Source organism: Phoca vitulina, unplaced genomic scaffold, assembly GCF_004348235.1.
Source record: "Phoca vitulina isolate PV1807 unplaced genomic scaffold, GSC_HSeal_1.0 scaffold16, whole genome shotgun sequence".
NCBI classification, from domain to species: domain Eukaryota; kingdom Metazoa; phylum Chordata; class Mammalia; order Carnivora; family Phocidae; genus Phoca; species Phoca vitulina.
This window is the reverse complement of record NW_022589719.1, coordinates 36979808-37002038: the sequence shown is the minus strand read 5'-3', so window position 1 is coordinate 37002038 and position 22231 is coordinate 36979808. Positions and strand designations below refer to the sequence as shown.

General features: G+C 65.2%; 1 protein-coding gene across 3 annotated transcripts in view; it reads left to right on the top strand.

The window, feature by feature from the left end:
- LSP1 (lymphocyte specific protein 1) overlaps positions 1–22231 on the top strand; it is a 38161-nt gene that overhangs the window by 15420 nt on the left and 510 nt on the right. For 2 of the 3 annotated variants that reach the window (XM_032414172.1, XM_032414173.1), the window contains exons 2-10: positions 11225–11362; positions 12983–13150; positions 14924–15119; positions 15453–15545; positions 15811–15854; positions 16026–16107; positions 17392–17526; positions 17870–17947; positions 18091–18193. In XM_032414172.1, coding sequence (XP_032270063.1) covers positions 11225–11362; positions 12983–13150; positions 14924–15119; positions 15453–15545; positions 15811–15854; positions 16026–16107; positions 17392–17526; positions 17870–17947; positions 18091–18180 — 1024 coding nt within the window. In that variant the 3' untranslated portion in view covers positions 18181–18193. The remainder of the gene's footprint in view (positions 1–11224; positions 11363–12982; positions 13151–14923; positions 15120–15452; positions 15546–15810; positions 15855–16025; positions 16108–17391; positions 17527–17869; positions 17948–18090; positions 18194–22231) is intronic. The other variant, XM_032414174.1, reaches the window with a different exon arrangement.

Here is a 22231-nt window from a genome sequence, read left to right as displayed (position 1 = left end):
GCCCCTGGGGGCAGGGAGAGTGTGGGATCAGACCGTGGGCTGCCCCAAAAGGTGAGAACGTGGCTAGGAGGGGTGCTGCCCACCTGGGAAGGGAAAGGTCCTGAGTGGGCTTGAGGCGAGGTGGGCGGCAGGGGGTCGTGTGCCCAGCAGGCTGTAAGGCTCTCCCAAAATGTGTCCTAACAGGTATGGGGGGGAGGAGATAAAAAGAGAGAAAGGAAGTGAGAGAGAGTGAAGGAGGGTAAAGAGGAGGGGGCAAGGGGAGGGAGTCCCTATGAAGGCATAAAGAAGGTGTGCAGGAATAGGGAAGGGATGGGGATGGGGACGGGGACAGGACGGGGACAGGATGGGGTCAGGGAGAGGATGGGGACAATGGCAGGATGGGGACAGGGCAGGATGGGATAGGGACACGACAGGGATAGGGACAGGATGGGGACAGGGGCAGGATGGGGACAGGGCAGGGACAGGACAGGATGGAATGGGGATAGGACAAGGACAGGACAGAGACAGGGCAAGATGGAATGGGGATAAGACAGGGACAGGGCAGGATGGGGACAGGGCAGGATAGGGACAGGGACAGGGACGGGGACAGGATGGAGACAGGGCAGGATGGGGACAGGGCAGGGACAGGACAGGATGGAATGGGGATAGGACAGGGATAGGGCAGGGTGGGATGGGATGGGGATGGGACAAGGATGGGGACAGGATGGGGACAGGACAGGGAAGGATGGGATGGGGATAGGACAGGGATGGAGACAGGACAGGGACAGGGACAGGATGGGGAGAGGAGCAGGATAGGGACAGGGAAGGGACAGGATAGGATAGGATGGGGTTGGGACAGGACAGGGGCAGGGCAGGATGGGACAGAGCTGGGGACAGGCAGGGACAGGGACAGGATGGGATTGGGGTAAGACAGGGACAGTGATGGGGACAAAATGGGGACAGGATGGATAGGATGAGGATAGGACAGGGACAGGAATGGGGACAGGACAAGACAGGAGGGGACAGGACAGAGACAAGACAGGAACAGGACAGGACAGGGAGGGAATTGGACAGAAACAAGACAAGACAGGGATGGGGACTGGGCAGGGACAGGACAAGATGGGATGGGACAGGGACAAGGATAAGACAAGATGGGACAGTACAGGACAGGGATGGGAACTGGACAGGGACAGGGACAAGGGTAAAATGGGGATGGAATGGGACAGGATAGGGGACAGGACAGGGACAGGACAAGACAAGAGGGGACAGGACAGGGACAAGACAGGGACAGGACAGGGAGGGAATTGGACAGAAACAGGACAAGACAGAGATGGGAACTGGACAGGGACAGGATAGGGACAGGGACAAGGATAGAATGGGGATGGAATGGGACAGGATGGTGATAGGACAGGGACAGAACAGGGATGGGGACTGGACAGGGATAGGACCAGACAGGACAGGATGGAGACTGGATGGGGGCAGGAAGGGGACAGGAGGGGGACGGGGACAAGATTAGGATAAGGATGGAATGGAACAGGGATGGGATGAGGGCAGGGACAAGAGGGGACAGAGACAGGACCGGATGGGACAAGGGGATGGGATGGGACAGGATGGTGGCCAAGAGGAGGGAGAGGTCGAGTGAAAACAACAAAGAGAACGGATGCATGAGGCAGGGCATGGGGATGCTCCAGGGGTAATGGGTGCTGTGGAGGTTTGTCAGCTCCTCCCACATTGTCCCTCCCACATGCCCATCTCACAGTGTCCGTTCCCACGTGTCCCCTCCCATGCTGTCCCCTCCCACACTGTCCCTCCCACACTGTCCCTCCCATATGTCTCCTCCCACTTTCTCCCTCCCGTGCTGTCCCCTCCCACGTGTCCCCTCCCACGCTGTCCCCTCCCACACTGTGCCTCCCTTGCTGTCCCTCCCATATGTCCCCTCCCACTCTCTCCCTCCCGTGCTGTCCCCTCCCATGTGTCCCCTCCCACGCTGTCCCCTCCCACACTGTGCCTCCCTTGCTGTCCCTCCCATATGTCCCCTCCCACTCTCTCCCTCCTGTGCTGTCCCCTCCCACGCTGTCCCCTCCCATGCTGTCCCCTCCCACACTGTCCCTCCCACGCGGTCCATCCCATGCTGTCCCTTCCCACACCTTCCATCCTATGCTCTGCCCTCCCACATTATCCCCTCCCACGCTGTCCGCCCCACACTGTCTGTCCACGCTGTCCCCTCCCATGCTGTCCCCTCCCACCCTGCTCCTCCCATGCTGTTGGCTCCACACCATCTGTCCCGCGCTGTCCCCAGCAGCGCAGGGAAGGAGGCCCCGAGGGCCAGGTGGTGCGGGTGCTGAGTGCCGGAGGTGCGGCGGCCCCGTCTACTGCCCACTCCTGGCCCACCGGGGAGATGGGAGGGGGAACGCAGAGGAGCCGCAAGAAAGGAGGGAGGGAAGCCAGTGAGGCCAAGAGAGGGTGGAGAGGAGGAGCGAAAAGCCCCATGGGGAGGAAGGACAGAAAGGGGACTGAGGGTGGGATGTGTGCGTCTGGACCGGGGCCCCTGAGCGGGGCCCAGGCTCTCCCGCCCCTGACCCCCCTGCTGTCACGCACCGGCCTGCGGGGGCTGTGGGGCGGGAACGCCAGCATGCCTTCCTGGGGGGCGGGGGGAGCCCCAGGTCAGAGCCCTCACCGCTAAGTTCAGCTTCCTCTCCTGTAAGGCGGTGACGAGCCGCATGCTGGCCGTGAGGGGTCACTTAGCTCCCAGCTCCTGGCAGGGTCCTCGGGGCAGAGACCGGGGCGGGTCCCTCCCGACCTCAGCCGGCAGACCATCCCAAGGCTGGCCCCGCGTACCCATTCGTGTGCATAAGGAAGCTGAGGCTCGGGGAGGTTCGAGGCCTGGCGGGCGGGCAGCGGGGTCTGCAGAATTAGAGGACGCACGGCCAGGGGGTGGCCCGGCCCTGACTCCTTCTATCCTGCCAAGCCCCCTGTGCCCCCGGATGCTCCGCACAGAGGGGCCGGGGATCAGGGAGCAGCTCAGAGGAGGGGCCGGGCGGGGGGCAGGCAGGGTACCCGGGGCTCCCGCGGCAGAAACAGTGTGGCGGCGTCAGGCAGAGGGTCCAGCTGCTCCGCGCACCTGGGGCCAGGTTTGGAGACCCCGCGATCGGCCCGAGGAGGAGAGCCGTGTGCGGGACCCCTGCGCTGTCAGGAAAACCTGCGCCGCCCTCCACCGGGGCAGGACGGAAGGGGAGAGCCGTGGCAGAGGCTGCAGCCGGTGCCAGCCACCAGTCGCGTGTCACGGAGTGTGCCAAAGCCTGGCCTCGTGAGCGCGCTGAGAGCCGTGCCAGGCAGCCCCAGCCCGTCTCGGGAGGGACGGGCTCCCCTGGAGGGCCGTCCAGCGCCAAGAGGAGCCTGGGCCGGGCCTGGAGGTGAGGCCCCGTGGTCAGCCCCTCGTGCGGTCCCGGAGGTGGGCCCGAGGGCTGCGCAGGCGTGGCGGGGGGCGGGGTGCCCGGGCAGTCTCCTGGGCGGCCGCGACACTTGGCCCAGACCCCTGCAGCGCTGTGGTCAGGGACTCAGAGAAGGGATTGCGCAGCGAGCACGGTGTGCAGGGCAGAGGCGGGAACGGCAAGTGCAGGGCCGGGGCCGGTCACAGCCACACCAGCGCCCCACAGGCAGGCCGAACCTGGAGAGGGCGGGCCTTGACCTCTGACCCCAGGCCCAGAGGGGCGAGGGCAAGGAGGCTGACCGGGGAGCGCATCACAGGAGGTAGGACCCACCGGCAACAGGGAGGTGATGGGCCAGCCAGCAGGACGTCGGGCTTTGCTCTGGACCCCACTCTGGGGCAGAAGTGGACGGTCCCCGACCCAGCCTGTGTGCGCCAGGGGGAAGCCTGGGAGAGAGGGGCTTGGGTGGCCCAAAGCTCTTCACGGGCCCACGGGTTGGGGCTCTGTGGAGCCAGGCTGTAGAGGGGACCCCTGAACAGGCAAGGCCCCACTAGGAAGGTTTTGGGGGCAGAGACTCCCTCTCCCTCAGGCCCTGCCAGCGAGTGGGCACCCGGGCAGCAGGGACTCCCCGCACGGCACCCTTCCCGTCGGGCCTTTTGAGCAGACGAGGAGGGTCCCGCCTGCCTGGGGAAGTGGAAGGCAGTTGGAGGGGACACGAGGTGGGGGGAGGTCCTGCTTCCTCTTGGCTGGTGCTATTGGCAGACCTGGGCCCCCAAAAGGAAGCTGAAGCACCACGGGGCAGGCCTGGCCCACACCCCACACCACAGCCCTCCTGGCCCTGCTGGGCAGGTCTCATCTGAGAAGCCTCCCCGGAGGAGGGGACATCTGCCTGCCGAGCTGGCTTCCCCAATACCACAGAAAGGCTGGCTCCCCGAAAGGCACAGGCTGGGGGCACCAGCTGGCCCTGAAGTGTGGGGAGGGAGCGAGGCCCCGAGGGGTCGGCGGCATGATGGGCCAGCCTCGGCTGGGGTTGCCCTGACTGGCATTTGGAGGCTGGTCCCCCCAGAGCCTTCGTGGGTCTGGGAAGCCAGGATGCTGCAGGCCTAGGGGGACAGTGGTGGCAGGAAACTGGGGGTCAGGGGCTGCACAGGGGCTATCAAGGGAGGGGCCCATCTGGCCCACGTGGACGGCGGGCGGGCCGAGCCAGCGACCAGCAGAGCAGCTCAGCGTGGGGCGTGGGGCAGGATGGGGGGGAAGGGAGCCCATGGGCACAGATGCCCTCCACATAACTCTGTCCCCGAGGGGCGCCCGCGTGGGAGGTGCTGGGACCGTGGGTCCCCCTGAAGGGATGATAGGGGCAGAGAGGAGGGGTGGAGACACCTGCAGGCTGATTAGCTGCCCCATCCTCTCTGACGGGCGTCCGCCCACCATGTCCCCTTCCGCTGTCCTTCCAGGCTGGGCACAGGCACAAACGCCCCTCCCCTGAGGGGACTTCCTGCGGGCTCCCCCCCGCCCCCGGCTCCAAATAGGGGCCCTCTTCTGGGGTCCCTGAGCCTCGCCTCGAGGTCAGCCCTGGCTTTCCTGGCAGCCCCTAAGGTCCCTAGGAGCAGGGACCTCACTGTGGGCCCCTAGCACCCGGCTGGATAGAGAGCCGGCTCAGGGAGGGGGAGGAGCCCGAGGCTGAGGCGGACAGGCCAGCCCAGGCCTGCAAGAAGAGGGCTGGACCACAAGCCTGGGCTGCCTGGGAGGTCACGGAGCAGGCAGCAGATATGGGGGTGTCAGCAGGGGGGGGTGGGAGCCCAGCCCAGCGCGGGAGCCTGGGACGGTGGCACACTGTGGTCTCCTGCCTCCCCTTCCCAGGGGGAGACCTCCCAACCCTACTCTCCAGCAGCACACTGGGGTGACAGTCCCCCTTGAATGGGGTGAGAACGAGGTGGCATTTTGAGCCAGTGGTGGGGCCATCTCGGGCTGAGCAGGGCCTGGCGCCTGTGCCCCGGAGGCGTCCCTGTGGCCTGAGGCCCGAGGCAGGGGCCACGCTGGGGCCTGGGGCCAGCCAGGAAAGAAGGGCAGAAGGGGGATTCCTTGGCTTTGGGGGCTGTGTGGGGCAGGTAGGGGGTTTCCCCAACAAGAGGCCCCCAAGGGCTGCCCCACTGTGGGAGGACGAGGGGGTGCTGAACAAAGAGGCCGGCGAGGGCCCTACGGAGATGACACTGTGATTAAGGAGGCGCCGGCCTCGGCTGTGAGAGGGGCTGCCCCGGCAGAAGGTAGTCCTGGCTGGGGGCTCGGGGCTCACGTGGGTGGAAAGATGCCAGTAGGCAGGCCGCTTGGCCTCCCACCCGAGGCCGGGCTCAGAGAGCCCAGAGCCCCTGCCCAGGCCACATGGCCCTGTCCCCCTGCCAGGGGCTGGGCGGATCTGGAGTCGTGAGTGGGGCCCCCTTTGGATGGCCTGGCCTGGGGCACGCGGCTCACAGGGCGCACGGTCCAGCCAGCCGTGGGGCTCCCGGAGGCTGCCACTGTGCCCCATCTCCCCCAGCACCAGCCCAGCGGTGCCGGCCCCTCGGGGCCTCGCTCCCTCCCCACACCTCAGGGCCAGCTGGTGCCCCCAGCCTGTGCCTTTCGGGGAGCCAGCCTTTCTGTGGTATTGGGGAAGCCAGCTCGGCAGGCAGATGTCCCCTCCTCCGGGGAGGCTTCTCAGATGAGACCTGCCCAGCAGGGCCAGGAGGGCTGTGGTGTGGGGTGTGGGCCAGGCCTGCCCCGTGGTGCTTCAGCTTCCTTTTGGGGGCCCAGGTCTGCCAATAGCACCAGCCAAGAGGAAGCAGGACCTAGGGTGGCCTGGGGAGAGGTCTTGGTTTGCACCCTGCTGAGCAAGGTCTGCGCCCCTTTTTACAGCTCGGGAGCTGAGGCCGGGCCTGGGGTCTCACCCTGGGAAGGGGATCAGAGAGACCAAAGCCACAGCCCTGCCCTGGCCCCAGCCCCTCCTCCTGGGGTGACCTCCCGTGGTTCCCTCCATTCAGCACCCCATCCTCCTCACCCCAGGGAGGGCAACATGTCCCCCCGCCTCGTGTCCCCTCCAACTGCCTTCCACTGAGCTTCTCTCTGCTCAGAACTTTCCAGAGCCCCCAGGGTCCCCAGCTGCTCTGCCCTGGGTCTTCCAGAGACCTAACACCAGCCCCAGGCCGCCGGGTGCTGCCCCTTCTGGGAGTGACCACAAAGGGGAGGGCTAGGACGGACTGCACTCCTGCACAGCAGGGGCGGAGCCGAGCACTCAGCGGGGACACTGAGGCCCCGGGCTGGGGTGAAGGCCCAGCTGTCCCCGCCCCTGCAGCTCTAACCCCTATGAGGCGCCCAGCATGGAGGAGGAGGGAGGGAGACAGGAAGGGGGCCTAGGGGCTTGGCACTCCAGGCCTTTCCCTGCGCCCCCGGCCACTCTCTGCTCCCTGGTCACCCCAGAACCCTGGTGCTCCCCCACTGCCCCTCAGCTCCCTCAGGGGTGACTCATCCCCAGGGCTCTCCCCGGGTTGGCCTGGGTCCCTCCTGACCACGTCTCTGGGAGTCCCCATGCACCCCACACTCTGCTCACCCAAGCTCACCTTGGGGCCTCCCCCCAACCCGCCCCCCTTCCCTCCTGGCATGCAGGGAGTTCTGGAGGTTGCTGTCCCTTGGCCCACACCACCTTCCTGGCTGGTAGCCCCCCTCCCAGTCCTCTTGTGCCCCATGGGGGGCTCGTAGACCCTCCTGTCCATCTCCCCACAGCTGCCCCTCCCTGGCCACGGCCGCACTGAGCCTCTGGCCACTGGCCTTCTTGGCTCTCCTCTTGCTGTGCCCTCTCCCTGGCCCAGGAACCCTGGCTCATCTTTCAGACCCAAGTTCAAGGTCGCTGGAGCCCTGGGCTCCCCGGGCCAGTGGGGTTGGGCTTGCCCAGGGGGCTGTCTACCTGGCCCACTGACTGGCTGGGCCTTCGAGGAAAGGGGTCGTCTCTCCCCATGCGCTCCGGGGCCCAGGCACAGGCAGAGAGGGGCTGCTGGAGGAGGGGCGGCCCGGAGGGCAGGCGGCCGGGGCGTGGGGGAGCCAGGCTCCCGGCGGCTGCAGCTCCCTGCCCACACCCCTGGCCTGGGGCAGCAGTGTGCGCCTCCCGCCGGCCCGCCCACCACCCGCCTGCTGCTCTGGGGCTGCCTTCGCGCTCTGGGCTCCCCCCAGCTGCCTCTCGGCAAGGATGGGTGACAGCACCCTGGCCGTGCCACACCCATGGAACGCTCCCCACACGGCCTGGGGCAGGACCCTGCCTTGCATAAGCAGCGGGGGGCACCCTCCGAGTTGCCCAGCCACTGCCGCTCTCCCCTGAACTCCCTGCCAGGGCCGCTGACCTCTGCCCTCGGGGGCCTGCTCTCTGGTAGTTGGGGACTCCCAGAAGCCAACGCTAAGAAGGCCTCTCCGTGGGCTCATCCCCCCCACCCCGTGCCTTCACTCGTGAGCTCTATGGTCACTTGAGGGACCAGTCGCTCAGCAAGTGTCCACTGGTGGACAGTGTTGGAGACCCTGGGGAGGCAGGGCATGGAGGAGGGGACAGAGACCGTGCCGGTCCTCAGGGAGACCTGTGCTCTCTGCTCCCGGCAGGGCGCCCAGTCCCACTCCCCAGCCTCTCGGGCAGCTCCCACGCGCTGTGTCCGGGACCCCTGTAGCCAAGAGCGTCCCCTGCAAGCCTAAAGGAAGAATTCTCCTCCGGCAGGCCTGGCCCTGCCTGGGCCCCAAGCCCAGCCCCCAAGCTCTCCCCATGACTCTGAGCTGAACTTTGGGCACAAGAGACAGGTGGGGTGGCCCACAAGCCGCCTGCAGGGGGCAGAGTCAAGCTGGGACCAACCCACGCAGGCTGGGGCGGGGGACAGCTGGAGGGGCCAGCCGGCTCAGGACCCTATCCTCTAATCCTCTGTCCTCGGACCCTAGTGGTTGGGGGGGCCACAAGGGGGGTGCTGCAGAGGGAGGAGAGAGGGGGGCTGGTGCCTCGAGTCAGGGCCGGTAGGCAGTGGACATGACCAGCAGGGGCAGTCCCTGGACTGGGGGACCCCCACCCAGAACGGGGAGCTGTGAGCCTTCCTGGGGCCTGCTGGGGTCTGCCCACACCGTGCACCCGGGTGGAGCGAGGCCCCACGGCGGAGCCTGATGCTGGGGTGCAGAGCCCCACTCCGCGGCCCCTGGGGCTGAACCCTTGGCTGCGCAGAGCGAGAACAGACACAGGAAACAGCCTAATTGCATTTGCTAAGGAACACCAAATCCCTTACAGCCGCACTCGGGCTGAGCCAGGGGCCACGGGGCGGGGGTGGGGGGCGGCCATCGCCCGTGTCCTGACAGTTCCACGGAGCCTGCCAAGGGGTCTGGGCTGCTGGCCGGGGAAGGGGGGCGCCTTTCCCAGGCCAGAGGCCCCCACCCCACCCCAGGAGAGCCGCCCCCTCTCAGTTCCCAGAACGGAGCCCAGCTGTGGAACAGTGAGGGGTGAGGTCACGGGAGGGGCCAAGAGGGGCTGCATTACTCACATCCTGGGGCTGGCGGGAGGGAGGAGGCGAGGGGGGGAGGGCTCCTTGTCCTTAGGCCGCTGGGTCTCCCAGCATGGGGTTTGGGGGACAGCAGGAGACCCCTACCCTGCAGCCCTGCTCTGCTCCCTGCAAGCTCCTGCCGGTGGGGGCTCGGGGCCACATGCAGATGCCAGGTCATGAAGGCTGACCCTCGGAGGGGTCAGCTCCTCGGGGATGCTGCTCTCAGAAGACACGCCTCTGTCGAGGCCATGGGGAGGGTGCCGGGGTGGGGGCACTGGACCTGCCATTTCGCCCCTCCCCTTGTTCCCACTCCTGAGTCTGCGTGTACAGCAGGACACCCGCGCGTGGGCACGTGTGTGCATGCCGGGGGCGTTTGGGACGGTGGACAGAGCCCGTGGAGGAAGTGCGCGTGTGCAAGAGAGGCCCGGCCACGCATTGTGTGTCCGTGCATGGGGCCCTGCCGAGTGTGGGCCCACACGGGGCTCTTGTGGCCCGGGCCTATCGCCGTGCGGGCAGACCCCAGAGGCTTAGCCCATGTCCGTGTCTGGGGTTACCAGACACACTGTGGGTTCTGCGCTCAGAGCTCGGCAGAAGGGCCTGGGAAGGAGGAGGCCCCCACGGGGGTTCCCGAGAGCAGGCCCGAGGGGGACCTGAGGCTCAGCTCAGGCCTCGGACGCGAGCACACCTTCCCCGGCCACCCACACCCCACCCGGGCCTACGCACTCACACCCACGCACCACCCATTGGCCAAAACACTGCCAACACAAACTCGCCGACAGGCATGTGCAGCTGGGACATGGGAGCAAGTGGAACAAGGTGGCCAGTCCCGTCAGGAATGGCCAGGAATCCCTCCTGGGGAGCCCCCAGGGGCCGCCCCACAAGAAGGCTGGTGGGCCCACACTCCACCCCACAGCCAGGGACACAGCACCGAGCTCCCACTGCACCCACCTGCTCCCACCCTCCATTAAGAGGGTCTGCAGGGGTGAATGGCGGGGAAGGACCTCGGACCCCAGGTCCCCACAGCCCAAGAGCACCCTAGGCTCTACCTCCCCAGAAAACCCAGCCCTGCAGCTTCCGAGCCGAGGGCCTGGGGCAGGATGGGAGCCAGGTGTGGGGCAGGAGGGGCTCCCTGGGGCCCTGGGGGTGGGAGCCAAAGGCCCTGCTGAGGAGTGAGGGTGGGCGGACTGGGGGCGCTGCGGTCTGAGCACAGCTGAGGTCCCAGGGGGCCACAGCGGGGGGGAGGGGGCCCCGAGCGGGGGCTGCGGAGGGGCCTGGCTTTTGTCTGGGAGGCTCTGGGAGGACTGAGGAGAGATTAGATCATGGCTGGCAGGGCTGCCGAGACCATGGAGCCGGCCATCCTGGCCAAGGGATGGAGGCCCAGAAGGAGCGGGCTGTGGGGTCAGGCAGCGGACACCAGCAGGAAGGGACTGAGACCCCAGCTTGGGGCAGTGGGAACCCCTGCAGAAGCCGAGACCAGGACTCCCCTCCCGGGGTCCTGGGGAGCTGGGGGAGGCAGGGCCATGTCAGTGGCCAAGGCCTGGGGTGCCCCCCGGACACCAATAGTCTGAGATCTGCTGGGCCAGGGCCGGGGGCCCAGGCTGTGGACCCCTGGCTCCAGGCCCACCTTGCATAGCCCCGACTGAGGGACCCCGAGGAGCTGTGGGGTCAGCATGCACCGACAGAGGAAGCTCTCTGATGCCGGCTCTGCAGTGGGCCTCAGTTTCCTCATCTGGGACACAGCCCAGAGACGGGTCAGGTTGCGGCTGGACACAGCCTCTTCTGTGGACCTTGGGCCCTTCCGGGGGCCACCTCCTTTCAACATGCCAGGCCCTTGGGGAGCAGGAGGGAGCACCCCAGCTGGGCGCGTCGGCTAAGAAGGTGGCTGCCTACCAGGTCTGCCCCTGGTGGGACCCCAGCCCAGCCCAGCAGTGCCTGATTGGCCGAGGCTGATCCACCTGATGCAGGTAGGACGTGGGGCACCTCCAGCCGCCTCTTCCCACGCCCTCTGCGGCCCAGCTCTGCTTAGGCCAAGGGAACCTGGCTGGTGGAGGGGACACAGGGGTCTTACTCAGTACTGGGGTTGCTCCAGCCTGCCTATCACCGGAGCCCCTCCATCCCCAGGCCTACAGAGCCCTGGGAGCTCCCCCCCAGGCCCCGAGGGCACCTCCGTGACCGGCTCCCATGACCTCTGCTCTATAGACGAGGGAACTGAGGCCTGGACAGGAGGCCTGCTCGGACCGGAGTGGCAGGGCGCGGGCTGTGGTGTGACCGTCTCTCGGTGTCCCCCAGGCTCACCACTCAGTGGAGCGTGGAAGATGAGGAGGAGGCCGCCCGGGAGCGGCGCCGCCGGGAGAGGGACCGGCAGCTGCGGGCCCAGGACGAGGATGGAGGCGGCCAGTCCCCCGAGCTGCCCGAGCAGGAGACCCTGTAAGCTGCCCCCTCCCACCAGCTTGCCCAGCCCCGCATCCCTGGGCAGAGAGGGGGGTGCTGGTGGTCAGGCCCTGGGCTAGAGGTCCCAGAGCAGGTGAGACCACGGAGGAGCTCAGCCCAAGAGCAGGAGTGGGGAGAGTTCTCAGGGTGAGGGTCCCCGAAGCCCCCGGCGCCAACAGAGCCTACTGGCCGGCCGGCCGGATGGACTCCCGTGCGGCCACCCCTCCCAGCCAGCCTCCCAGAGCGCTGACTCAGGCTCTGGCCGCCCTGCGCAGTCCTGGCCCCTGCTTGGACCGACACTGACCCCAGCTGCGTGGCCCTGGCCCCGGAGCCCCCCGCCCAAGCTCCCCGCTGCCGGTGACTCATGGAGGCCACGTCCAACTTGGCGGGCCGCAGGCCGGCTCGTTTCCTCCCTGGGCCCAGGAGGCCTCCGCGGCCGGGCTGGGCTGTTTTTACAATAATGCCCCCCTTCCTCCCGCCGCTGTTTTGTTCCATTTTCTCCGAGTCAGCAGCTCCGGGCGGGGTGGGGTGCTGCAGCGGTCATGGCCCCTCAGGCCGGGTCCTCGGTCTAGATGGCAGGGGCTGGGGGCAGAGGGGGAGCCCACCGGCACCAGATCCCAGGCCTGCCGTGGGGGGACAGGGTGCAGGGGCTTCCTGGGGAAGAAGCATGTCACCAGAGCCCTGGGGGCTCAGCTGAGGGGGCAGAGAGAGGCACACCCCCACACACGGGGACCCCAGGTGACAGAGGAGGCACGGCCCAGCAATCAGGGGGCCCTAGCCTGAGGGGAGAGTACAGCCCCACTCTCAGGGACCCTAGACTGATGGAGGGGGGCACAGCCCAGCTCTTGTGGAGCCTTAGACTGATGAGGGAGGCATAGCTCAGCTCTTCAGAGGCCCTAGACTGAAGGGGGAGACATCGTCCAGCTCTCAGGGGGCCCTAGACTGATGGAGGAGGCACAACCCAACTCTCAAGAGACCCTAGACTGATGGGGGAGGCATAGCCCAGTTCTCAGAAGGCCCTAGACTGATGGAGGAAGCATAGCCCAGCTCTGAAGGGACCCTAGACTGATGGTAGAAGCACAACCCAGATCTTGCGGAGCCCTGAACTGATGAGGAAGCATAGCCCAGCTCTGAAGGGACCCTAGACTGATGGAGGAGGCATAGCCTAACTCTCAAGAGGCCCTAGACTTACGGGGGAGGCATAGCTCCGTTCTCAGAAGGCCCTAGACTGATGGTAGAAGCACAACCCAGCTCTGGGGGAGCCCTGAACTGATGGAGGAAGCATAGCCCAGCTCTCAGGGGACCCTAGACTGATGGGGGAGGCACAGCCCAGCTCTTTGGGAACCTTAGACTCATGAGGGAGATAGAGCCCTGTTCTTGGGGGGCCCTGGCTTAATAGGGTGAGAAAATCTTGGCCTCAGGCAGCTCCAGACTATGTGGGAGACACAGTCCCGCCCAATGGGGAGGCTCAGCCCAGCCATGGGGTGCCGCCTCTGGCAGACAGGGTCTCCCACCCCTGGAGCCCAGGGTCTGAGGAAGGGAGGAGGGGTGTGGGTAGTGTGTGAATGGCCCCTCATGGCCTGGCCCAGCTCTGAGCACCCTGTGCGGCTCTTTCAGCCTCAGCCTGAAGCCCTCAGAGGCTCCAGAACTGGACGAGGATGAGGGTTTCAGCGACTGGTCCCAGAAGCCAGAGCAGCGACGGCAGCACTGGGGGGCCGGGGAGACCTCCAACTGCGGGGAGCCCCCTTGGGGCGAGAGTCCGGACGGGCAGCAGGAGGAGGACAGGCAAGTGGGGGTCAACGTCTGGAGGCAGGGCTGCCAGGCAGGGGCTCTCTCCAAGCCCCCAACCTGTGCCTGAGACCCGGCCACCAGCCCCGCAAAATGCCCTGGAGCTGGGAGCAGGGGGAAGGGAGGAAGAGAGCTAGACAGCGGGGCGGCGGGCCGAGGGGCTGCGGGGAGGGCTGGGGAGGAAATCTCATTCCTGGGCTCCCCAGGGCCCCTGGGCCCCGTCCAGACCAGCTGCGGCCCGGGCCGGGGTGTTGCCACGTCAGCGCACATCTGCAGCCCACTTACGTAATGGAGGCTCTGCGCCCCTGCCGCCCGCCCGCCCCTTCCTCCCTCGGGGCTGGCTGATCTCCATTCCCACGGAGGGGAGCAGGTATTTCCAGATGTGCGGGCCTGTGAGCCGGCCTGGAGGGACAAGCTTTCCAGATGTGCAGACGTGTTTGCTGGTCTGAACCGGGCAGGCGGGGGTGGGGGCCGAAGCGCCCCTGGGGCCCAGGGATGGGATGGGGGGTTGCGCCCAGAGCCTCACCCCCACTCCGATTCAGGGGTCTGAGTGCTCCCCACGCCCTGCAGGCTTGCTCAAGGCCCCCGACTGTGGACAGGGTCCAAGCTCTGCTCAGGAGCTTCAGGCTTGGGGGGCAGGGTCCCCTGGTTACCGTGAATGTCACCAGACCCATGTCTCTCCCCTCTCTGGGCCACCTCCCGGCCCTTCGAGGCCCCTCAGGAGCCTCGAGCTCTAGCTAAGATCCCCCGATTGTCCCACCACCCTTTCTCCACCCTACAAGCAAGCTCCCACACCCGCCTAGCCGGCCCCCTGCCCACCAGTGCCCCTTCCGGGCCTCAGTTTCCCCCATCTGCCTTTGGGAGTCAGTGCACACTCTGCATGTCTAAAATGGGTCTGGGGTCAGCAAGGCTGGCCTGTGCGCTGGCGTCCAGTGGCTTAGCCCTGCCGGCTCCCTCCTCTCTCCCGCCGGCCACAGGCCACCGCTGTCCCAACAGCAGGGGGCACTTTGGCTCTTCTGTCGAACCCTCCTGCTCTCTAGCAGCCCTCCTCCCCGCCCCACACCTGCCGAGTCCCGGTACCCGCCGCAGCTGAATGGGCCCTCTGTGCGCCTGCCGCTGCCTGGGACCGACCCACATTGGGCGGTGGGTCTGGGTCTTGAGCTGGCACCAACACCAAGGGGCGTGAAATCATGGAAAATTCGAGAATTTCCCATCTTACCCAGGTTCAGTCCTGCTCAAACGCAGAGCCACGCTGGCTGCCAGGAGGCAGCGATCCTCGCTGTGACCTCTGCCCTCACCTTGTCCTCCAGCTGACCAGCCCCCAAACCACCCACAGACCCTGCCCCACTCCTATGCAAAACCCTTCCTCCTCAGGCTCCTTGCCTCCCTCACAGAGCAGGGCAGGAGCAAGTGGGAGCCAAGGCCAGCAGGGAAGACACGGACAAGCACGACCTGGGCTGCGGCCTGTCCAGAGAGCCTGGAGACTGGGTCTAGCCTCAGAGTGCGGGTGGCCCCCCGTCAAGAGAGTGCATCCTGAGCAGCAGAACTCTGGCAGTGGGCACCATTCTCCAAGGGGCCCCAGGGACAGAGGGCTGACTCTGAGGTCCTTGGACCCATCTCCCCAATGAGGCTGGGGTCTCAGGATTCCTTGGTGCTCAATTGGTCTGACAGCCCCCATCTTTCAGATGGAGAAACTGAGGTTTGGACACAGGAAGGGACTTGAGGCAAGCAACTGAACGACCTTCTGTGGGATTGCCTTCCTCTTCCCAGGTCCCACCAGCACACCTTCAGGAACCGGGATGGAGATGAGCAGAGCCCAGCCAGTGTTTACCTGGAGGCGTTGCATCTGAGCCCCAGCTCAGAGCTCCAGGAGGGGCCGGGGACAGAGGAGATACAGCCCAAGAGCCCAGAGGGGACCATGCAGGGCAGCCTGGGGCCAGCAGAAGCTGAGGAGGCAGATGAGCAGGTGGTGGTGGCTCCCCTTGGGGTGGGCACACTCGAACCGCTGGGCTGGGTCTGTGTCTGCTGACTGCATGTTCTGTGAGCCTTGCTGGGCTGGCTTAAAGGGGGACCTGCCCCCACCCCCAGACTCTAGCACCCACATTCTCGGAGGGTGGAGGGGCTTGCTGACCCTGGGATCAAGTGAGAACTGCAGAGAATTCGAGAACCAGAGCATGTCAGGGCTGGAAAGGGCCCGAGGCCCAGGGAGGGGAAAATGTTTGCTCCAACAAGTCCTGGACGGGGCAGGAGGGGTGCAAAGGGGGTGCTCATCATGTAACCTCCGATGTTCTGTTTCTAGCACCAGGAACGCCAGCAGCCCAGGACACCCAGCCCCCTGGTCTTGGAGGGCGCTACTGAACAGGGCTCGCCTCCCCTGAGCCCCAGCACCAAAGTAGGTCAAGCCCCAGAGCCTGCTGCCTTTTCCTCTTTCCCAGAATCACGACCAAATGACAGCCCCAGAGAGGCAGCCACACGTCACCTCCAGGAATAGGGAGCACATCCTGCTCTTTCTCTGCTATTCCCCCAAGCCCAGCACTCAGCCCAACCCTGAGAAATGAATCGTGGAAGGCTGGATTGGTGGACGGGAGCCACTGGGGCAATGGGGGGCGGGGTGTGGGCTCTGGCTGAAGGCTTACATCTCGGCTTGCTCTCCGCAGCTCATCGACAGAACCGAGTCCCTGAACCGCTCCATCAAGAAGAGGTGTGCCTGCTCTTTTCCAGACTAGGAGTCAGGGTTCCCCAAGAGAGGGTTGAAGAGAGGGGTCTGGGGGCCAGAGATCCAGGGGCCTGAGGGAGCTCTGGTAGGGGCTTGGGGTGGGGTGTACAAGCCAAGTGAGGGAGCATGGGGCGTGACCCTTCTCCTACCCTCCAGTAACAGTGTGAAGAAGTCCCAGCCAGCGCTGCCCATCTCCAAGATTGATGAGCGGCTGGAACAGTACACCCAGGCCGTCGAGGTATGCTTAAGCCTCTCCTCTTCTGCTGGTCCCTCCTCCATTCATGCACCCATTTCCCATCCAACCAAGACCCTTCCATTCAACCAAGACTTCTCCATCCAACCAAGACCCCTCCATCCAACCAATACCCCTCCACCCAACCAAGAGCCCTCCATCTAACCTACACCCTCCATCCAACCAATACCCTTCCATCTAACAAAGACCACTCCATCTAATCAATACCCCTCCATCCAACCAAGAGCCCTCTATCCAAACAAGACCCCTCCATCCAACCAAGACCCTTCCATCCAACCAAGACCCCTCCATCCAACCAAGACCCCTGCATCCAACCAATACCCCTCCACCCAACCAAGAGCCCTCCAACCAACCTACACCCTTCCATCTAACCAAGACCACTCCATCTAATCAATACCCCTCCATCCAACCAAGACCCTTCCATCCAACCAAGACCCCTCCATCCAACCAATACCCTTCCATCCAACCAAGACCCCTCTATCCAACCAATACTTCTCCATCCAACCAATACTCTTCTATCTAACCAATGCTCCTCCATCCTACAAGTGTCCTTCCTTACAAACAACACTCCTCCATCCAACCGCCACTCATTCAAACCTACACCCCTCCATTCAACCAACACCCTCTCATCTAACCTATATTCTTTTTTTAAAAAGATTTTATTGATTTATTTGGCAGAGAGAGAGAGAGCGAGAGAGAGCCAGCACATGAGTGGGGGGAGGGGCAGAGGGAGAAGGAGAAACAGACTCCCCGCTGAGCAGGGAGCCCGATGCAGGACTCGATCTCAGGATTCTGAGACCATGACCTGAGCCAAAGGCAGACGTTTAACTCACTGAGCCCCCAGGCACCCTAACCTATATTCTTATATCCAACAATCACCCCTCCATCCAACCACCACTTATTCCAACCTACATTCCTCCATGCAACCAAAACCCCTCCATCCTAATACCCCCCCTCCAACCAACACCCCTCCATTCTACCCATGCTCCTCCAGCCCTCTGCCATGAGCAGCATGACAGCACCATATCTGTCTCTAACCCCACCATGTCACCTGTGCTTTTCGGATTAAGAGAATGTTTCACAAGTACACCAAATGGAGGAACATGCATTTTTTTCAGAGTGCCCTGCTGTAGACCTTCACTGGGAAAGCACTCCTGTGGAAATACAAAGATATAGAGGAAATCATCTATGTGTTGGAGGGTCTCACACTGGCCTCTCTAACATGTCCCATGTGGCTGTTCACTAAAGTGGTCTCTTTCTCCTCTGCAGACTGCTGGCCGGACCTCCAAGCTAACCCGCCAGCCCTCCATTGAGCTGCCCAGCATGGCCGTGGCAAGCACCAAGAGCCGGTGGGAGACAGGAGAGGTGCAGGCTCAGTCCACTGCCAAGGCCCCCTCCTGCAAGGTAAGACTCATCCCAGGGTGATTCGGGGTTCCCTTGGTAAGGCAAGTATGAGACCGTCCAGGCTGAAATGTGGGTAGACAGAGCACTGGGACATTTGGGGGGGCGGCATTCACCAGGCTGGCCCCCAGAGTGGAAGGTCATATGGGGCAACTGGTTGGCCCAGGGCAGGTAGATGGTGCCACCTTCCCTTTCCTACCTCCTCCCCTGGGCTCTCACACAAGGAAGCAGGTGGGCAGGCCTAGGCCCCAGTCAGGAAAGGCCAGGCAGGAGAGAGAGGACCAGCACTTCGAATCCTCCATAGTCGAGGGTCTACACCCGTAACATGTCCTTCCTCTGCCCCCAGGATATTGTAGCTGGAGACATGAGCAAGAAAAGCCTCTGGGAGCAGAAAGGAGGCTCCAAGACATCATCGGCAATTAAGGTAGGGTGTATATGTGGTTGATGTAGGGAGGGCAGGTCCAGCAGTTGAGAGCGAAGAGGGGCCGTCCTCAGTGCATCTGGGAGGGCTCCTCAGAGGCAACATCGCCTGCTCTCACCTTTGCTCTTGGTCTCCTTCCCCGGCAGAGCACCCCATCTGGAAAGAGGTACAAGTTCGTGGCCACCGGACATGGGAAGTATGAGAAGGTGCTCGTGGACGAGGGCTCGGTGCCCTAGGCGGCCCTTCCTGGTGAGTCCAGGGCAGTGGCCCGAGCATGAGGCGTCGTGCGGTGGGAGCGTGGTGGCGTGGACAGGGCCTGCTTGTTACAGGCTGCCAGGGCGGCCTCGGAGCTGGCCGGAACCTAGGCTTGGCTCGGTCTCCCTGCCCTACAGACTCCCCTGAACAAGCCCCGTCTTACACCGCACGCGACTGCTTTTCTCCCATGGCTGGCTTCAGCTTTATACAGCTCTACTGTGCAGGGAAGCTCAAACCTCCTTCTGGGAGGCGGGTGAGCTCATCCTGGCCACTGCAGGACTGGCATCAGAGGAAGTGGACGGGAAGGGGTCCTGGGAACTTGGGTCTGTGTCTTCGAGGGGCCAGAGCCTTGGTCTCGCTCTCCCATCAGGGGTCCGCTCCAGTCTCCACCACCCTGCCCAGTGAAGAAACATGGTCCGCTGCCACAGTTAGACACACTTTATTAGTGGCCTGGGTCCCGGGATCCATTTCCAGCACCCATTACGCCTTGGGTGATGCAGCTGGCCGCCTACTGGCCTCTTCTTCCCCTCCTGTGTCCTGCTCCCAGGCACCGCTGTGTCCCTCTCCCATCGCTGCTGACCCCATCAGAGCCCTGGCCCACACCCTGAGTCAGACCCCAGCTGACTGCAGACTGGGGGCCCCAAAGCTGCGTGAGGCCTGGGGTCCCCTTCACTGCCTCAACCCCTCCACTGGGCTCCTCTCCTGCCCCAGGACTGAGGACAGCCTCCTCACCTAGCCATTGAAGCTGGGTCCTGACTGATGGTGAGACCCTCCCCCTATCTCCTAGCAGCGAGCCCCCATCATGGTTTGCCCCCTAGGTGAGAGAAACTGAGGTGGGCAACAAAAGGGACAGGGCATGGGGTCCGGCTCCCCACAATGTCAGTCAAACCACTGATGCAACTACGGGTGCCGACCGACAACTGAATCACCTTGACCGGTTCCACTCTGCACAGCAAACATAAATCTGTCCCCAGTCTTTCATGGTGGGCGGGGGCCGGGGGGGCACCGCAGAGCCTAGCCCCAGCATCCTCCCCACCCTGTCGAGCCTCAGAGTTCATGTCATGCTCAGAGGCCCTCCCTGCCTGCCTGCAGCCCCTCAGGAGCCCCGGGTGCACCCCTGCACCTCTTTGCCCCGGGTCCCAAGCCGGGGGCCGGCCCGTGTGAGGTGGACTCATCTACCCCCCTCCATAGCTGTGGTGTGTGCTTCCCTTCTCACGCAATCCTTTCCCCCGTCAACCCCCACATTCTACCCCAATGCAGGCCCCTCCTCTGGAATCTGGCCTCCTCCTCGCCCCACCTGCCCCCGGCCTCTTCCCCAATCCACCGCAGTTCTTCATGCTGCCGCCCACCCGACATGCCCCCTCCTGGCTGCCCAGCATCCGTCTGGCCCTGGTGTCCTCTTCAGCAGCCGTGGCCTCCCAGATGGACCCCCTGTCCCTCTTCTGTCCACACCATGGTCCTGGGCCCTGGTGCTGCCCGGGCCATTCACTGGAGCCTCCAGCCAGCCGCCGTCCGGTTAAAGTTCTTGGGCTCGGGGTTCAGGTCCCGGATGGAGGAGTGGACTCTGGGAGGGGGCCGGGTGGCTGCCTCCTGCAGCTTCCGAGCGTTGAATCGTGGCCTGCACAGGAAGGGCAAACGGCCCAGGCCAGCCAGGGTACAAGCCCCGTCCCTGGGCCCGACCTGGCCGCTTTGGGACTTGGCCACCGACACGCGATACAGCACCGCGTTCCACATCCTGGAGGCCCGGGAGGCTGGGGGCCGGGACACTGGGCCCACGGGGCATGTCACCTCCTGCTCCCCACACTCTGGGCTCTGCTCTGGCCCCGGGAATGGGGACGCTTCTGCCTCCTCCATCAGCTGCTTCTTGAGGCGCGTCCAGCCACTGAGCTGGGGCTTGGGTGCAACTCTGGGGACAGGACATGGGTGCGGGCCTGAGAGTGGGGCAGGGGATGAGGCTCCATAGGGTCTGGAGACCAGCTCAGCCTCAGTGGCAGGGCCAGACACAAGGGTCTCCTCCAGGTGCTCAGCTTCAGGGCCCTCAGAGGCTGGCCTGTGGGGCGAGGGTGCCGGTGAGCAGTAGGCAGGGGCGATGGGCACCACAACCTGAGTGCTGGCCTCTCTGGGCACCGAGACCTCAGAGCCTGGGAGTGGCCTGGGCACAGGGGGTGCCTCAGGCCAGGGACTGGCAGCCGGGGCCTCAGTGGGCAGCGAGTGGATGTGGGCCATGGGGACCAGGGGCTGGGCCCCAGGAGGGCACGGGGCTGTGTCTTGGTCCTGCCCCCCAGGTCCCCCATCTGGGGCCATCTGGCGGGGCTCAAGGGTCCTGGCCTGTGGGGATGGCACTAGCCGGATGTGCACCTGGCTGACGTGGGTGACCCCTGCTGTGGGGGCTGAGACCTGTGTGAAGCCACTGGGGGACCGGGCGGGGTCTGGGGCCGGGGTCGTGAGCCGAGGCCCTGTGGCCTTGAAGTGAGTGGCCAGGCTCCTGCGCTGGGTGAAGCTGAAGGGGAATATGGACTTCTGCAGGGGTGACGCCACATGGTGGATGATGGAGCTGCAGCGGGAGCGGGGCAGGGCGGCCATAGGGCGCGGGGCCTCCGTGGGACGCGGGGCCTCCGTGGGGTGTGGGGCCTGCGAGGGGCGCGGGGTCTCCGTGGGGTCTGGGGCCTCTGCGGGGCACGGGGCCTCTGTGGGGCATAGGGCCTCCGAGGGGTGTGGGGCCTCCGAGGGGTGTGGGGCCTCCGCCGGGCGCGGGGCCGTGGGCTCCTGGTCCTGGCTGGCCTCGCTCACGGGGGACAAGGAAGTGCGGAAAGCCCCCAGTGGCACAGGGGGCCCTGTCATCTTCTTCCGGGCGGCCTTCCTCAGAAGCTTCTGCAGACGCACGTTGTCCTTCCCTGGCTTGGGCAGCAGGGGCGGTGGGGGTCCAGAGGGCCCCTGGGGGCACAGGCCAGCCACGATGAGCATTGTTGCACCCTGGGGAGGAGAGGGACAGCCGTCAGGCTAGCGCTCCGCACTGGCAGCACCCCTCCCGCAGGGCACGGTGTTCCCCCACCATGTGGGAGGACCTGCGGCCGAGGGGTCACCGCCTGACCATCAGAAGCTCTGCTTCCTGAGCACTTGGCATCTGCCGGGTGCGTCCCTGGCACATCTGTCTGCATCAGCAGCTCTGCAGGGCGGCTCCACCTCCGGCTGGCTTAGAAAGGAGTCCACCCAGGCCCGAGCCCCTCAGTGGGTGATGGACGAGGGTGCCACCTGGGTGCACAGCCTGGGCCGTGAGACCCGCGGGCAAGCTCCAAGGGGGAGGCACGTGCTGGGCCGGCGGCCCACCGAGGCAGGAAGAGCGCCTGCCCGCAGACGCGTGAGGGGCGCCGTGCCGTCGCCGGTCTGACCACAGGCTCGTCCACCGTGAGCCAGCGGTAAGGGTGGCGGCCAGAGGCTCAGGAAAGCTGAGGCTGCATCATCAGAGGTAGATTGGCCGGGAGGTGGGAGCAATTTTCGCTGAGCTACGCTAAATGGGATATTCCCGCAGACATCCTGGCTGGGGTGGTCCTGGCCAAGCCGCCTGCCCTGGTTTCTGGGCGCCACGTGCTTGCAAGGACTTTGACAAATGGCGTCTGGGCCAAGCCAGAGGCCGGCCGGTTTGTGGGAGGAAGGAGGCCTGGAGCTGCTGCCCTGTGGGGGCTGGCTCTGTCGGGCGGGAGCGGATCTGCCTGGGGAGGGGCCTGGGGGTCTGCCCGGGGCTCGCTCTTGGCCGTGCCTGCTTCGGGGGGCCCAGGACCCCAGGAACCGCGGGAACGCCAGGTCTAGCTCTGGGGCTGCCAGGCTAGCAGGCGAGCAGACGATGGGCAGAACCCCCTCCACCTGGAGTCATGCAAAGGCCCAGGGCCCCGGGGCCCAGTGTTGGGAAAGCAAGCTTCCAACGTGGAAGCAGACACAGGGTTTCGATGGCTGGCACAGGAAGGCTGCCCCTGGGGGAGGGGGGAGTGTAAGTAAGGCGAGAGTGGCCTTTGGAGACAGACTGGAGGCACGGAG